This window comes from Lycium ferocissimum, unplaced genomic scaffold (genome assembly GCF_029784015.1).
Source record: "Lycium ferocissimum isolate CSIRO_LF1 unplaced genomic scaffold, AGI_CSIRO_Lferr_CH_V1 ctg3086, whole genome shotgun sequence".
Classification (NCBI taxonomy): Eukaryota; Viridiplantae; Streptophyta; class Magnoliopsida; order Solanales; family Solanaceae; genus Lycium; species Lycium ferocissimum.
The window spans coordinates 6,546-25,094 of record NW_026725344.1 but is presented as its reverse complement, the minus strand read 5'-3'; the positions used below and the strand labels follow the sequence as shown (position 1 = coordinate 25,094).

General features: G+C 35.4%; 2 protein-coding genes and 1 non-coding gene across 3 annotated transcripts; all 3 read right to left on the bottom strand.

The window, feature by feature from the left end:
• Positions 1 to 920: 920 nt before the first annotated feature.
• Positions 921 to 1,002, bottom strand: TRNAS-AGA (transfer RNA serine (anticodon AGA)). The gene has a single exon. It is a non-coding gene; the product is annotated as a tRNA-Ser (tRNA).
• An 868-nt stretch (positions 1,003 to 1,870) lies between these two features.
• On the bottom strand, positions 1,871 to 12,088 carry LOC132043950 (3-isopropylmalate dehydratase large subunit, chloroplastic-like). The gene is made up of 15 exons (XM_059434411.1): positions 11,896 to 12,088; positions 9,350 to 9,484; positions 9,077 to 9,247; positions 7,155 to 7,307; positions 6,979 to 7,047; positions 6,769 to 6,885; positions 6,149 to 6,223; positions 5,906 to 5,983; positions 5,731 to 5,826; positions 5,510 to 5,559; positions 4,908 to 4,962; positions 4,375 to 4,506; positions 3,567 to 3,614; positions 3,309 to 3,467; positions 1,871 to 2,249 (listed from the first exon to the last, which is right to left on the bottom strand). Exons 1-15 carry the CDS (start codon positions 11,941 to 11,943, stop codon positions 2,109 to 2,111), a joined length of 1,527 nt encoding a protein of 508 aa, XP_059290394.1. The 5' UTR covers positions 11,944 to 12,088; the 3' UTR covers positions 1,871 to 2,108.
• Positions 12,089 to 14,467: 2,379 nt separating this feature from the next.
• Positions 14,468 to 17,044, bottom strand: LOC132043943 (uncharacterized). Its single transcript, XM_059434405.1, has 2 exons — positions 16,502 to 17,044; positions 14,468 to 15,861 (listed from the first exon to the last, which is right to left on the bottom strand). The coding sequence occupies exons 1-2, from the start codon at positions 16,889 to 16,891 to the stop codon at positions 14,716 to 14,718; spliced, it is 1,536 nt and encodes a 511-aa protein (XP_059290388.1). The 5' UTR covers positions 16,892 to 17,044; the 3' UTR covers positions 14,468 to 14,715.
• Positions 17,045 to 18,549: the final 1,505 nt, after the last annotated feature.

The following is an 18,549-nucleotide window of genomic DNA, read 5'->3' as shown; positions in this document are numbered from 1 at the left end:
ACTACGGTCAATTGCTTCAGACTTTCATGCTTGATGCCTGCGAATGTGCTGCTTATAAGGACTGCAACTATGTTCTACTCTCTATTTTTTCTTATAATATCACGTGTCTTTTATAACATTTCCTAAGTTCAGATATAGATTTCAGGTGGCATGAATCTTTAGCTGTACATATGATTTTTGTAGTTCATAGCAGAATGCATTTATAGCGTCTCCCCAGGTAACTTGATTACTTCACTTTTTGCTACAAAGTTGACAAATTAAATGTAGCACTATGAACCAACACATTCTCACTCTGCCGTATGGATTGCCTATAGTTGCTCATTGAAAGTGCAAAAATGAAAGCCACATTTGAGAAGTTTTCACAGATGTGCTTCTAGCCCATGTAGTTGGATGCTGGCAGATAGTTCTCTTCTGATATATAGCACAAATGCATTAATTGGTGCCTATCTGGGAACTTGCTAGTTGCAGGCTCTTGATCAGTTCATTCAGCAGAGTTTACAAATTAAACTTAGCATTTGTATCCTAAGACATCCTCACTGGTTCTTTTGCTCGTCAAATGTCAGTGGCGGAGCTACTCGTATCCAAATTGCGGCAGATGAGGGAGTTTTTCATTGTCACTCATCCTGTTCCTAAGTGGTTGTTGGTGTGACAACAACAACTACGTCTCAGTCCATAAGAAGTTGAGTTGGCTATGTGAATTTGCGCTGAACTCATCTCAGTATTATGCTACTACAAATAAAATGTATTGCAGTACAAGTCATGTATATTTTCTACGCCAAATCACTCCTATAAAACGTAAGAGCCACTATTGAAGTGCTAAAAATTGGCATAAGATAATGACAATGTTTGGTTAGCCTTACAAAAATAAATAGTACATACCTAATACTTTGCTTTTGATTAAAATTATTAGTAAAATATGACGTGGTCGGCAGGATTCGAACCTGCGCGGGCAAAGCCCACATGATTTCTAGTCATGCCCGATAACCACTCCGGCACGACCACTTGATGTCTTTATGCTTCTTGAAATAGTTTTAATACCAGCTCCTGTGCTCCATCCGTCTCAATTTCTGCAGCATCATTTGACATAGCATGGAGTTTCAAAAAGAAAATAAGACTTTTAAAATTTGTGATCCAAAATAAGCCTAAAATATTTATGTAGATGTAAATCATCTCATAAAGTTAAATTATTTCGTAATATAAAAATGTGACATTCTTTTTAAGACCTACTAAAAAGAAAAATTTGCCACATAAATTGGGACATATGAAGTATGTTCAAACTTCAAACTGCAGACAATGGGAAAAGATCCCAGCCATTTTTTTTGTTTCTACTAGAATTTTAATCTTAATCTACCGGAATTTTTTTCTACTTCACTATCCAACCAAACCACCATTTAAATTTTGTCCATATTTTTTAAAAGTGGCAAACATATAGGCCCTTAAAAATTATCACTCCGGACAATGTTAGACTCAAACCTAATATTTGTTCACATATTGTTCAAGCTTACAAACAAAATATAAGGTTATCGTCTAACATTTGCAATAACTTACAAAAATTTAGACCATTGTCCAATATTTTCTCTTAAGATTGTACGTTTGATCAAACAAAATTCTAGACCGGGGTCTAAAAGGTCTTTAAGTTGCGAGAGAAATATATATAAAAAAAAAAATTAAAAAAAAAAAAAGGAAGGAAGCATCAATCGCTAAACAGTTGCTTCAAAGCGAAAATTTCACCTTGCTGTCTATTTTATTAAGTGTCTACTCCCATGAGGCTTTCTGATATTTAAAGTAAAACAGTTCCTTTGTTGATTGTGATTTGTGTGTCTTCATTCACATGAAAGGAAGCAAACAAAATCATCCCTTGAGATTTCAGTGAAACATGAACCAGGATTACTTGCTGAAGCAAATGTTTATTTCAATGCATTAACCATAAGACTCCAATAATACAACAAAGAATCTTGAGATAAAAAGGACTAAGAGCTATGCATTTCAAAGAAAACACATCGCCCGCGGCTCTTTTCAGAAAATATATAAGCATTAAGAGCTTAAACCTCACTCATCTGTTAGTGTACAACATACTCCCAACTCCTAAAATGAGGTCATTCAGCATTTCACTGCAAAAACTCTCGGGGATCAGTGACATAACCGGTCAATGCTGATGCCGCAGCTGTATACGGGGACGCAAGATAAATCTGGCCTTCCTTGTGTCCCATTCGACCAGGGAAGTTCCTATTCGTGGTTGATACACAGACCTGCAAAACAAACCACCATTCGTAGAATGAGGTAACGAACTACATCACGATGACAAAATTTGACCTCTTGGTTGAATTTTTCTCAAAGGATTCTCTACAGCAAGATTAATGCACCTAAAAGATCCAGCATCATACACTTAAGGAAGCTAATTTAAGTTATGTAATAATGTAAGTCCTTCACTAAAACCAGGTCAATTAATCTGGAATAAGGGTAAACCTACAAATAATCTCAATTCATGCTACGGTGAGCCGAAAATATGCACGTAAATGTTATTCCTCGTTCACCATACATTGAACCAATCGACCAAACAACTGCCTACTTGCTTGTCTCCAGATTTTGCAAACCACATAGTAAGTTTAAGCTTTAGAGGTGCATGCATACAAATAATCGACAGCTATAGCTAGCATCATGATATATAGCACATAGACCGATAGTCCAGAATAGCAAGCGATTACCTTATCTGGAAAAGAATAGCAAGAGCTTGTATGGGTTTCTACTTGATGCAGGAGGTATGTTTCTAAGAAAGGCTTAATCACAGGAAGAGACAAATCTGTGTTTCACATAATTACTTCTGAAGTTCTCTTCATTTATAACTGTTCTACATAAAGTTTACGATAAGAATACATCAACTTTCAAATGCATATTTTCAACTAGGTGGCATAACATTGAAATTACTACTTGAAATTCCACTATGACATATACTATTTGTCACAGACAAACCAATGACGTTTACTCAAGAGCCGCATACACGTAACACAGTAGCATATTAATGGCAAGTCAAGAGTAGGTCTTTTCTATTATCAATGAACCGAAAGAAAGAAAAAAGACCAGTGTGTTTCGTATAGATCGATACTTGTAGCTTGATTCTTTACTCATTCCGCTATTTGGGTGATTATTGATCGGCTGGTCAAGTCAGCTGACTTCCTGCCGATCAGTATGACTTACTCTATGGGCCAAGCTAGCCCAGATATATATTGATGAAAAAAATCACTTTATTTCGACTACAAAAAAGTCACTTTATAATTAGTAAGAAAAACTATTCACAAGTAACGACTTGCCTGAGCCTCATTCATGCGTGCATAGGTATCTTTAGGGCCACCCAAACAAGCACCACAACTAGGACTTGCAGGTGTATCGCAACCTGCCTCCTCAAAAATCTGGGAACATGTTTTGCCGCCGGATCCTGGAACTGGGAGGCTATATACATCCATCCATACCTGAAACAGTTTCAAATATTTACATCATATGGTATTTCTGCAGTGATGTTGCAGCTAAGGTACCAAAATAGTAGCAGGACGAAAAATAAGATTACGAACCTTTTGCGTAGCAGGAACAAGAAAAGTTGGAACCTTTACCTTCTTTCCCTGCATAAGACAAGGTTATTTGTTTAAACCCTGAAAGACCTAACATATCCTGCTTAATTGGAAGTAGATTGCAGAACTCGAACGTTCCATTTTTTAAGTTATCTAAAAAGGAAATAAAGCATCGGACATCTAGAGTCAATTGAAGAACATAACATAAGATCTAAAACAGGGATCCCGAGTCTTATTACATGGAAAACATGAGAAAAATAAGGACTTAATCATGAAAAATGTTAGGTATTTCCTCTCCCTGCAGGAATGGGAGAAGAAATAAAAAGAGGCTGTTTCCAAAACCTTGCCACAAAAGGAAGGCTCCCCTTCTTCCTCTCCCTGCGGGAATGGGAGAAGAAATAAAAGAGCTAAAATTGCCACAAAAAGAAGCGAGAAAGTAAGCAGAATAGTGTCAGATAGTTGTGAAACATGGTGAAGCAACACTGCATACATATCTAGTAATCAGCCAATATAGGACAAGAACAAATCTAAAGAACATAGACTTGCAGAAAAGACAAGTGGCCTAATGTGGAAATCAGTCACTAACTGACAAAAATTGAGTGGATTGGGATGAGTTGTTGGATGTTTGACTATTTTTCCACAATCAACCCTAATGGTTGATTAGAAATAGGCTGTTTTCTCCTAATTTATGAGAAGTGCGAGGGTAAAAATAGTGCAAATATCTGTCGATCACAATAGCAGCAGTATTTTGCAGAGTGCACCAAATCAACAACTACATGGTTAAAAATAGAAAATTGGAGTAACATCTTACAGAAGCTAGAAAAACTTTTGCAGCAGCCATGAAGTCCTCTGTTTTTCCCCCAGTACAAGATCCGATATATACTCTGTCGATTTTAACATCTTTGCATTCTCTTGCCAAAGCACGATTATCAGGAGAATGAGGCTGCACAATGCACAGAAGATTTAGAACATTTGGAACAGGCAGTACTCAATATGAGTTAAAATCCATCACCAGAGAAAATACAACCAGAGTAATAAACAACAAGAGACTAGCTTAAAGCACAGCAAAGAGCGCTGTACTAGTGTTCTTGATCTTTTGATAACATAGAATTTAAGTACAATATTTGCCTATGTTTCTTGGACTCTCCAAACACACTGCCGCACCCGTGTCAGATCCTCCAATTATGCAGTACTCTTGAACTATCCAACACGCACCCGATGGCATTTTTAGGGAGTCCAGGCAACATAGAATTTTGCCAACCTTATAAATTATATCCACACAACCGAACACAGTTAACACCATTGATGAACCCCCCAAAGAGAGAAGGCTAGAACATAACCAACCTTAGCCACTAAGGGCTCCAACTTGGAAACATCGAATCTGTACTCCTTAAGATATCTGGATATACCAAAAACAACGTGTAAATGTTAAAGTCATGGCAATTTGAATACAGATGTTATCCTAGTACTCTTTGGTGAGACAAAAGAACAGAAGAAGGTTATATGGAAGATGACTACAAGTGTACAACCTTATGAAAGAGTGGCATCAAATAAACAAAATCCTACAATGTCGTTGGAAATAGAATAAATTGATTTCATGAAAGAGGGCTACTGCTTTACTAAAAGACTCTATATCCCAAAGATTTTTGAAAATATACCAAGCTCGGACCCTTCTGGTGTTAGCTATATCCAAACAAACATTCCACGGCCATTAAAACATTTGTCCACAGAAACTAGAAAGCGGCAGAATATAAGTCTCACTACTAGCTTTTAATCTTAAGCAAGCAGCGGCGGTCAGGAATGAATGTTATACTAAACCATCCACCAGTTCATTAGGACAACACTTGCTCAGTCTTTATTCTTTTAGGTAACATGAGACAAAAGCACACTAGAATAACATGCAATCAATTGGTGATGTCGCAACAATGTTCTATGGTGTTAAATACCTGGCTCCTCCATCACTATAAACAGGTTCATAGGGCACAGAAGTCCTGCCCTGTGACAACAGAAAACAAAAATCCATCAGCTGAATAGTGGTTCTTCAATTCAGTACCCATGAATGTAAAGTTATAAGATCTTTTTGGCAGCATGTCTCAGATGATATTAAGCTCAAGGGAGGTGGAAAAATTTAAAGAGGTGAAGTCGTGTCCCCAGATTCCCCACTTACCTCGAGATAGTCATATGTTGTTTTATCAGCTGGGATGATACCGTTCTTTCCACCAGCTTCAACAACCATGTTGCATAATGTCATTCTTTCTTCCATCTATTAAAACAATAAGAGCCATAATTACTTACAGATCTAACCTGCTTACTCCCATCAACAATATTAAAACAAAACTTACCGTCAAACTTTCAACGGTCGAGCCAACAAACTCCATTGCTTTATAAGTAGCACCAGCCACAGAAATTTCACCAATAATCTGCAATTTTTTAAGCAAAGGACAAGAATTTGAACTTTGAATTTTTATCAATCCAACAACGCTGTAGAGAAGTAGAACAAGAGACATAACAAATCACTTACTGCTAGCTTTATTCACATAAAACAGCACACAAAAATGAAGTATAGAGCATCCAACAAAACTTACTTGCAAAATCAAGTCCTTAGCAAGCAAGTAATCGGGCATCTCACCATCCATTACAAATCTCAGAGTTGGAGGCACCTGCAGCGTACAGATGTAAAATTTCACAGATGACGTACATTAGCAGAAAGAGAAAACTATGAAAGTTGAAAATTTACAAGAGACAAATGTGACAGTCAGTTCTTGTTCATCCTTCAATTCAAATAGGAAATGATAAAGTATATACCTTGTTTCTTTAATACATTTTTTAATGCGTATTGTTTTTTCTCTTTTACATGCATTGGACCGCGTTTAAGTAGATTGTTTTGAATCTTCAAGCAATAGAAAGTGTTATGATTACTTGTCCTCGTTAATCTGGTGAGTTGCAAGGGAGAACAAGCACAATTACATGCTTTATGAGCTTATCATTTACTATTCTAAGTTTTTAGCTCTGTCATCTGTTTGTCTTAAGAAAAAAAAGGGCAAGTCTTTGGTAAGAGACAACAAAAAGAAAGTGGGTTACACCTCTATGCAACAGTAGAAAATGTAGATAAAGCTCCTCTGGTTATTTAATTAGGAACCATGTTGGCAATAAAATCAAACAACACAAGCCAGAACTGCATCCCTTAAAGGCAAGAATCACATACCTTGAGCAGAATCTTGCCAGTACCCAACACAAAACCTGCATCAGTATTTCCAATTCCAGTGGCAAATTGCCCGAAAGCTCCAGCAGTACATGTGTGGGAATCTGTACCCAGCAAAACCTGGGAACAAACATAAGGATTTCATAAGGTTAAGCATATGACAATACATATTAAAACATCTCGACAGAGTGGATGGTGGCAAATATTATTAACCTCTCCGGGTCTGCAGTGACCTTCTTGTGCAAGAGCAACATGGCAAACACCCTTGTAATCAGGATTAGCCTGTATAGTTATCACGCATTTAGTTTTTCATTTGTTAAGAGCAGACAAACAAAGTAAAAGCTTCAGCAGAGCACGTAATAAGTTATTCTCAGAGGAAATAGCCATACGCGGAAGTTTCCCAGATCTTTAATGTCATAGAAGTACTTAATATTTTGTTCAGTGCAGAAATCCCTCAAGATATCCACGTTACGGTTTGCTCGTTCATCAGTCGTGAATATGTAATGGTCAGGTATAATGACAAGCTTTTCACGATCCCAGACCTATGATATTGAAATAAGGAAACATCCATTAGATATATAATTCGAATAAATGCGTCTAATCAACAAAAAAGCTCTAGCCTGAGAAACGTAGTTTTTAGTTCATAAAATTAGAAACATAGTTTTTAGTTCATAAAGACTTAAAAAGAATCCCATTAAGTTACATTTTTTTGCCGAATGACATTGACCACCAATTACTATCCATGGCTTTAATTTTATCATACAGATGACATTCATGAAGTCTGATATACTATTGATAATTATTCATTTCAGTATAATCTATGGAAATATTGTACTCCCTTATGAAAAAGAAAAACGGAGAAGAAGTTTTCTACTCCAACTGCCTAGATGGCTGAATAATCAAAGCAAATACAGGATTAATTACAATACATTTGCTAAAAGCAAGAAGGGTTAACCTGCTTAGTTAATATTTTTTTTACAAGAACCTGCTTTGATAATAAGTAATAAACATCAAGTAAGAACTCAATGCCAATTCATAAAAATGTGATGTTTACTCATAACAGGAAATTAGTATAGAAGCACAACATGAAAAGAAAGAAATTAAGCAATCCCTAGAGCCATTTATACATATTGACCATGTCATCATTGGAGAGTATTGCACTTTTAAAAATATAGTACATGTCCAGAATAGGTTAGACTTGAAACATTTATACCAGTAGATTAGACTTCAAACTCCTCAAGGAAAACAAAAGACTAATTCTAACTCGAGTTCAAATAAATCCAAAGTTATATGCAAGGAATTCTAAGTTACTCGGACTCTTCACTTTTGGTGCTGCGCCCGTGTCGACTCGGCATGGGTGTGGGTGTGGGATCCGTACCCGATCTGGTCAACCGTTTTTGGGTACTTTGACCAAAATCGACAGAGAAATTCCGGACAGATCCAATGATTTCTATAATCAAAACAAAAGCTAAGGTGGACTTGAAGAAAATGGAATACCTTGTCTATTGAAATTTCTATGTCACTCCTTTTCCTTTTATCTCCTTCTGGGATTCTCCTCTTGATCAATATTTTCTCCTCAAGTTCTCCACATAATATCTCATAATTTAGGTTTTATAATTCTATTTTTAGGTATTTCAATTATTTTTAGCCAAATCCCCGCACCCGTATCCATACCTGGATCCGTATTCCCGAATCTTACAATTTAGATCACGAAGGATCCGACCTCTAGATCCGCTCCCGAGTACAAGCAACTTAGGCAAGGATTATAATACAGGGAATGCTACAAGGTGAATAATAATGTAGGGACTGTTACGGTCAATAACAATACAGATATAGTAACTCAGTGAATGATATACAGATAATCCTTATCCAAAAGAATAATAATACAGATATTATCATGTAGGTATTACCTAGTTTAAGAGCATTGTTGTTAGTAGATACTCTAATCTCTAGGTATTGCTAACACATGTATTCTTATAAATACACAGAATTTTATGCCTAGGATTATTTTCCCTTACACCGGAAACCAAATGAACCTAAAACTAACTACAAAGATCACAATGGCATAGTTTACATAATTTCACTTACTGATTTGCATATTTCCACATTTCATAACACCATTACCAGACAACCAAATAAAAAAAAAAAAAAAATTTTAGTCTGTGCATAGTAGAGCTACATAACCAGGTAATGAAGAAAAGTAGCAAATTAAGAATCAGTTTCCAAGTATAGAAACAAAATCAAATTACTCTGCTAAAATTGCAACACAATCAATTTGCACTAAAAAAATTACTCTATTGGCAGCATATACCTTAGCATTCTGCCCAAACTCTTTCTTAAAAATTCCAATAGAGCCAGGCCCACAGACATCATGGGTCATCAGAACATCAACATTTACCCAAACATTGTCACCAGGGCTCACTTCAGGCTTCTCAGAAGCCTTAGCAAATATCTTCTCTGTCATGGTCATCCCAGTCTTTACCTAAAAATACATATGCAAACAAACCCCAATAATCAAAATCCACCAAATCAACGACCCAATTTTAAAAATATTAAAGAGCACAAAACAATCAGAAATACAAACTGATCCAGTGGTGGCAGGTTTTCGCTCAGTCTGTTGTGGTGACATCACAGAAACGATTTTCTTGGAAACCCTTTTCCGAGCAGTTTGAACGGAAAATGAAGGTTGTGAAGAGAAAGCAGATAGACCCACATCTTTCTACGGGCAAATAAAATTATATCAGCAAAAGGGTCAGCCCAAATCTCAAAAAACAGAAGAAATCTTGATTTTTGCAGCATATAATAGAAAATCAGCAAAAGGGTCAGCTTAAATTCACTCAAAACGGAAAAAAAATCTTGACTTTACAGCAAAGGGGCATCAATTCAATCATTTATACACACAGAAAGAAGATAGACCCACATCTTTCTGTGCGAAAAGAAGAGGATATCAGCAAAAAGGTCAGCGTAAATTCACTCAAAATGAAGAAAAAGAAATAAGAAATTCTTCGATCTTCAGCGAAGGGGCATCAGTTCAATTGTTTATACACACAGAAAGCAGATAGACCCACATCTTTCTGCGGGCAAATAAAACAATATCGGCAAAAGGCAGCGTAAATTCACTCGAAAGGGAAGAAATCTTGATTTTTGCAGCTTTTAAGAAAAAACCAGCAAAAGGGTCAGCGTAAATTCACTCAAAATGGAAAAAAAATCTTGATTCTTGCACAAAGGGGCTTCTTGTTTCAATCACTGTATAAACACAAACCTTATTGACGAAAGTTGTAGAACTTGAAGCAAAGGAGCATCAATTCAATCGTTAATACACACAGAAAGAATATATACCCACATCATTACGCGTGAAAAGAAGAGAAAATTAGCAAAAGGGTCAGAATAAATTCACTCAAAACGAAAATAAATATCTGATTTTGCAGCAAAGAGGCATCAATTCAATCATTTATACACAAAGAAAGAAGATAAACCAACATCTTTCTGTGTGAAAATGACATAATATCAGCAAACGGGTCAGCGCAAATCTGCTCAAAACAGAAGAAATCTTGATATTTGCAGTAAATAAGAGAAAATCAGCAAAAGGGTCAGCATAAATTCCATCAAAACGCAAGAAATCCTTTTATTTTGCAGCATATAAGAGAAAATTCACTCAAAACGGGGAAAAAAAAAAAAGGGGCATCTTAATTCAATTGTTTGTACACACAAACACAAACCTTATTGACTTTTGCAAGCAGAAATCAATAAGGTACTCAAAACAGAAGAAATCTTGATTTTTTTGCAGCATATAAGAGATAATCAGCAAAAAGGTTAGCGTAAATTCACTCAAGACCGAGAAAAAAACATACTTTTGCAGCAAAGGGGCATCTTAATTTCACTAGTTTATAAGCATAGCTTATAAATCAGCAAGAGGGTCAGCATAAATTCCCTCAAAATGCAAGAGATCTTTTATTTTTTGCAGCAAATAAAAGAAAATCAACAAAAGGGTCAGCACAAATTCACTCAAAACAAGGAAAAAAAACTTGATTTTGCAGCAAAGGGGCATCAATTCAATCATTTATAGTTTCATACACAACACCAAGAAGAGAATATAGGCAAAAGGGTCAGCGTAAATTCACTCAAAACGAAAAAAATTCTTGATTTTGCAGCAAAGGGGCATCTTTTTTCAATAGTTTTTACACACAAACACAAACCTTATTGATGAAAGCTGTAAAACTTGAAGCAATAATATTTTTTCATAAATAACATAATATCAGAAAAAGGGTCACCATAAATTCCCTCAAATGCAAGAAATCTTTTTTTTTCCCACCAAATAAGAGAAAATCAGCAAAAGGGTCACCATAAATTCCCTCAAACTGCAAGAAAGCTTTCATTTTTGCAGCAAATAACATATTATCAATAAAAGGGTCGTCATAAATTCCCTCAAAATGCAAGAAATCTTTGATTTTTGCAGCAAATAACATAATATCAGCAAAAGGGTCGCCATAAATTCCCTCAAATGCAAGAAATCTTTGATTTTTGCAGCAAATAACATAATATCAGCAAAAAGGTCACCATAAATTCCCTCAAATGCAAGAAATCTTTTATTTTTGCAGCAAATAACATAATATCAGCATAAATTTCCTCAAAATGCAAGAAAGCTTTGATTTTTGCATCAAATAACATAATATCAACAAAAAGGTCAGCATAAATTCCCTCAAAATGCAACAAATCTTTTATTTTTGCATCAAATAACATAATATCAACAAAAGGGTCAGCATAAATTCCCTTAAAACGCAATAAATCTTGATTTTTACAGCAAATAATCATAATATCAACAAAAAGGTCAAAAAAATTCCTTGATTTTGCAACAAATCATAATTTTTAGTTTATACATCAAATAAAAAAAAATCAGCAAAAAAAAAAGACAAACCTTAAATGCAAGAAAGGTTTGATTTTTGCATCAAATAACATAATATCAACAAATGGGTCATCATAAATTCCCTCAAAACGCAATAAATCTTGATTTTTACAGCAAAAGGGTCATCATAAATTCACTAAAAACGAAAAAAAAAAAAAACCTTGATTTTGCAACAAAGGGGTATCATAATTCAATAGTTTATACAAAAAAAAAAAAAAAAGACAAACCTTATTGATGAAAGGTGTAGAACTTGAAGCAATAGCTGAAGATGCCATTACTGAAACAAATTAACTTAGCTTTTTGGATATTGAGTTAAGGGGAAGTAGCATATATAGCCCAAATAAATGGCGGCTAAAGAAGGTAAATATTGTTGAGCTTTGGGTTACGGGTCCCACAAATATGACAAGATCTTAAGGTGGTAGTGTACTTGGTAGAATGTTGATTCTTTAGTCCTTTTTTAGAAATTTTGTCTCTATTTTTATTCCTTTTATTTATTTAAATTTTGTCGATACCCTATTTGGCCAAGCTTTCAAAATTAATTTATTTTAAAAATATTAAAATTATTTTTCAAAAAAATATTTTTGGCTAAAATCAATTTATGTTTGACTAATTAATTTAAAAAATACTTTTAAACAACAACTAGTGTTTGATCAAACTTTTAAAAAGTGCTGGTAAGTGTATTTTTCTCAAAATTGCTATTCAAAAAAGGCTTATGCGCAAAATCTATTTTTTTTAGGTTCTGACAAAATGCTTCTGCTACTCTCTAAAAATATTTATTTTCTCCCAAAAACTTAACCAAACACCTCATCTTTTTAGAATAAGCACTTATTGAAAAAAGAAAAAAAAAGTACTTTTGGAAAAAAATAAGTTTGACCAAACAGGCTATCAATCTTTATTCGTTTTTATAGAAAAGCTATAGGTTTGAACAGTGGCGGAGCCAAGATTTATGCCAAGGGAGTTCAAAAATATAAAGAAGTCATAAATGAAGAAGCTAAGGGGGTTCAACGTCTACTATATATACATAAAAAATAATTTTCACCTTGTATATACAGTGCGATTTTTTGCTGAAGGGGGTTCGGATGAACCCCTGGGCTCTTACTAGGTCCGCCACTGGGTTTGAATCTAAACTTTGCGAAATGATTCAATTTTTTTTTTATCATTAATAGTTAGAGTTAAAATACTTTCTTATTTTTATTTTTATAAGATTGGTCTTGTTGTAAATAAAATTATAAGTGAATGTGCATGTATTGTAAAATATATATTTATTTATACTTGAAGAGCAAGGTTTGGTTGGAGACCAACGTAACTAGATAATAACTGTAGTTATTATGGACTAATCTAGTTAGAATGTAACTAGTTACTTGATGACCAAGTATTTCTCTTCCTATAAATTAGAAGGTTTTATCTCCTTAGTGAGATCCATCAAAATATGGCAAATCACTCCTTAAGCTTCCTCTCTAATTCTCTTGTTTCACTCTCAATTTGTATTATTTTATAACAGATCTAAATATATTACTCCCTCCGATTTATAATAAGTATTCACTTAACCTTTTTTATTTTGATGCAAAATAAGTGTTCACTTACATACAAGCAAGAATTAGTTATTTTCTTTCAAATTTACTCCTATTTAGATTAGTGAGCTTTTATATAATCAAGAAATTATATTAATTGCAGTAGTATTTAATTAAGAGTAATTTAGTCAAAATATCTATTTTTTCTAGAAAATGGTATTTTCCTAAGGAGTGTGCTAAAGGATAAATGGATACTTATTTTGAATAGGAGAGAGTATGTACTACTAACAACAGAAGCTTTACAATACATGAAATTACGATTTACTAACAACGGAAAAATCACAACACATGAAACTTCTTTACAAGGAAAAACGATCAAATTTGTTGTTGCATTATGTAAAGTGATCCAAATTAACCTCATAGTCAATCTATAAATTTGTATGTAAAATATAGTAACGGTGATACCAAACGGATCAAAAATTAAAATTTTCAAATTAAACATCACGGGATCACGATTATATAGCGAAACTCTCTGAACTTTGCTTTTGCGGCGGCTCTCAGATAGTGATGCTTCTTTTCTTGCTCTTTGCGGATCATCTTTAATAACTTACAAGCACATTAAAATGCCCGTAAGGCATTTCAAAGCTTTTTTTTCTGGGAATCTTATTAGTTCAATTGATTGACTACCTGAACTTTCAATTTATTGGTGATACTTGTTGCTTTTCAGTTGTAGCCCACCTAACGTTTTTTTGAACCCCTTCAACATGTGACCTCATAATAGGACGTCGAAGTAACTCTTTAGCAGCTAATTTCACTCGTTTGTGTGCTGTCATTTATTGGCTACTTGTTGATGCTAATGATCAAGACCAAATAGCTAGTTAGGAACTTAGGATGATATGGAATCTCCAAGAATAACTAAAAAAGATTAAGTTAGCTACGAATTTCGTCGTGAATCCATCGATAATTGTCCGTAGCTAACTCAATTTATTGATAACTTGTTGCTAAATTAGATTAGCGACAAATTTTGCAGTTTAGCTATTACAATTTGTGCGTCGCTTATTCCTGTTTTTTTAGCAGTGAATGTTCTAAGGCTTCTTAATCTATGGAACTATATATGAGATACCCGATATAAAAAAATAAAAAAGAATTACTCCTAAGAGTTGCTTTGAAGTGTTAGGAAGAAGTAGAAGAGGAATAGATGTAAACAGTACAATAAGCTCAATTGGTTTATGGCGAAACTTCCCTGTTATCAAAGAATGGGAAATTTTTTAGAAATTGGAAATGAAAAAATAGATGATAAAATCAATTTTTTTCAGGAGAAGACATACCAATCAACAACATGACAATGTATATAATTTTGAGAAGTTCTGCTAAAGAAAACCAAATAGCAGAATAATTTACAACATTGGAAACATTAAAATAATAATCATTAATGAAAAGAGTGACCTAAACAACATGACCCCCTAATTCCTCAATAGCATCAACATATCATTCTTCTTGCAAGTGGGCCTGAAAAATCTAATTGGGCTTGGGCTTTCAAAGCCATGATCTGCTAGCAGTTGATGGGCTTTTGTACTTGTTGTTATGACTTCTCTTTTGAGGCTTCCCACAAATGCATTGACATTCATACCCACAAATATTACCAAAGCAAGAAAACAAGCTACTCCCTCCATCCGAACGCCTTCTCCCGTGACGCCCGGTCGAACGGTAGCTGCTCGAGCCAGTCCCTCGGTCGTATACTGGCGGAAGTTCGGTCCTCCACCTCTCGAGCTTGGACCGGAGCCCCTCGGTGCTCTCGTCGAGGCTCCAACCATCCAACACTGAGCTCTTTTTGTCATCTAATAATGGATATCTCTTTTCATCAACCAATAATGCAGCAGCCAATTCAGATGCTGAAGGCCCAATTTCTGATTCAGATAATGGGCCTCCATACACAAACTTGCCATTCTGCATTGGTCCTTTTGGGCCTCCAAACTCATTTCCACTATTCTTCATAATGGGCTTTGTAACAGACTGTTCATCAATAACTTTAGTTGTTGGTGGGCCACTTGTGGGCTCATCTTTGGGCCCCATTTCCAACTCAATAAGTTTGAGTTTGGGCTTGGGCTTTTCATTATTGGGCCTATCATAAATAGATGACCCTTTGCTCACAATTGAATCACTAAGAACAGAACTTGCCTTACCTTTTTTACCTTCTATTCTTGATTTCTCCTTTATTAGATCTGCTTCACTAATAACCGAACTTGCTTTCCCCTTTTTTCTCATCATATGAGTTGGAGGCTCAAATGAAATACTAAGTATTGAACTCTCTTTGTCTTGATCTTTAACCTTTGTTTTTGAGGGAATTGCAACTATTGAACTATTACCCATGGAAATGTCATCGAATGCGACACGTTCGCTACGTTCACTCTTTGTCCGACGTAATATAGGTTTTAAAGTAGCAACATTGTTGTTGTCGTCGTCGTTGGTGTTACTGATGTTATTGTTGTTGGTGGTGGTGTTGGTGCTGTTCTGTTTGATCTCGTTATTGCGTAGAAGATGTGTGTCTTCCTCCATTAAATCGCGATATCCAACTGCTGACGTGCTCATTCGTCTGTACAATGGCATACTTCTCATCGAGCCATCGAGCAACGCCACACCAATATTCAGTATACCCTGAGGACGCCCTGATGGACGACGAACCTACATACACCAAAATAGATATGTAGACATTCAAATGTCAATTAACATAAGGTAAAATTGATGATTGAAGAACTATAGAACCATATGATCACACGCATAGCAACTAATCCCCATATCCACAAACTAATTTATTTATAAACATTAACTACATAACTCTTAGCAACATGTAGTACTTTTATAATAACTCGATATAAATTAACTTATGCAGTATCTTGGTACTTAACTTATAATTTGAAATTTTAACCTATTGTCACACACCAGGAGCCTTGGAACAACAATAAAGTTATTTATATATGATGAATTATAGGTCACGGTTCGAGCCATGAAATTAACCATTTGTGTTCATGTTAATTAGCTGGCAAGTTGCCCACATTACACCCAAAAGGATGAGGCCCTTTTCCAAACCCCAGGTAAAAGGGGGTAAAAACGTGAAATTCTTTATAGAGAAAATTAAAAGAAAAGAAGAAGACATTCAGAAAGGCATATTGGAACCAAAAAGAGAGAATACAATAGAGAGGAGATCCAAGAATAAGTCAAATTGTTGTACGTGCATGCATGCATGCAACTTTACGTATGCAGGTAAACATATATTGAACATACGTAGAAACTAAAAACCAAAAAAAAAAAAAAATGTATAAACCTGAAGTGCAACAAAACGCATTCCAAGATGGTGAGTACGGTGGTGAGTTCGAATAGGAGGGATTAGGTTTCCGACGAGGACACGAACCGTTCCGACGAGAGAGTCCCGGAACCAATGGACGGAATAAATCTCAATGTGGACGGCGGAGTTGTCCTGTCGAAGGAATTCCTCGTCCACACGAAAAACAAACTTGTCGTTCCATGTAGGGTTGTTGCCACCTTCGACATCAACACCCGTGGCGAGTTTCCGTGTAGGGTGGATCCATGCGGCAGCGTAGGTTTTCATTTTCTTGGACAAGGGTTCCAAGTCCTGTGCTGAAATGACGTTTATTTCCAAGAGTTGGAACGGTTTCATGATCCCCATGTTCTTGGAAATTGGCGGCATTTTCATGATGTGACGGTCGCGAACGTGATCGTGGTGGTGGGATGAGGAGGTTTTTCTCGTCGTCCGTTAAGAAAGGGACGACGAGGGAAAAGTTTTGGGTTGACGTGCTGGAGACCCCAAGTGAAATTGGGGTTAGAGAAGGAGGTGATTTTTCGAGAGAACATTAAGGGTCGCAGTATATACAATAAAGAAAATAATTAGAATCAATTTGTATTTTAGACGATATAGCGTCTTGACGCATTTGGAGGATTTTCCTTTTTATTGTTAAATGTTGTTAGGTTACAAAGGCATTACTATGGACCTCATTTTTAGGCAAGACTTTTGTTATACGTGGAACTTTCGTTAAAGCATTTATTAGTCTTCTTTGACTTGTTTATTTAATTTCCTGAACATTTGTTGTACAAATATACCATTATCATTTTATTCCCGTTGCGAACCATTTGCACCAATAATAATGTTTACAATTATGATATTATCAAATCACTCAACAGATATCTGAGGCTACTTCGTAAAAATGAAATTCATAATGTTTACAATTATGATATTATCAAATCACTCAAAAGAAATCTGAGGCTACTTCGTAAAAATGAAATTCATAATTTTGTAAAATGAGATAATACCTAGCTACGATAACAACTAATATAATAATGTTATTGTGATATTTTTACCATATCTTATACATAAGTTAAAAGCGATATGATTAGTTGGTATTCCCACCAAAGGGCTTATGTTCTGACAGCTAATGGAAAATATTCCATTTCAGCCAGCTATGGACCGATGGTACAATGTTGGGTTACCAAAGAAGAATGAGAGTTGCTGATTTAATATGGAGCAATGTACTTCAACCTAGACATAGCTTCATTGTTTGGCTTGTTGTGCAGGACAGATTACTCTCACAAAGGATAGGCTTTAAAGACTGCATATTCTTGTAGACAACACTAAATGTAGCTTGTGTGATGCTCAGGCCATTGAAAGACAAGTTCATTTGTTCTCTGATTGTGCTTGGACCAGGAGAATCTTCTATGCTATTGTACATTGGGCAGGAGTGCAAATATCAACAGGAAGCTAAACAGGTGTTGGCAAGAATCATAGAAGACAACGGTCTTTGATGGAGGAGATGGAATTCATGAGGCAAACTATCCCAAAGATTTTCTGACAACCCAAATGCCAGAGTCAAAAGGTCCGGAGGGACACCCCCGACACCAACTGTCAGAAATAATACACCCAGTGGAGACCGAGTGGAGGGTAGAACCGTTGAGGGTGAAGACGCATCCAAGAGCGAGTCCGACCAAGATTATTTAGTCATTCCAACGATTATTTCCCATACATTTTCTCTGTTGCTCCACTAAAATACAACTTTCAATTTTTCTTTTTCTTTTTTTCATTTTTATTTTTTGGGGGTAACGATTATAAAAAGATCAAGTATAAAGGGGGTATAATTAGGACCAGTTATCGTTTGAGGGGATAATGATTATAAAAAGTCAAGTACAAGGTGGTAAAAGAATAAAACACAACAAGTTTAGGGGGGTCTTTAGGTATTCTGCCTTAATTTTAAACTATGATATGTGTCCCCCTCCAAGTAAGAACTTGGGAAATAATGGAGACAATGAGATATGGAGAGGAGCCGGATCTCTCGAGTCATTGGGGGAGATGTTGAAATTTTT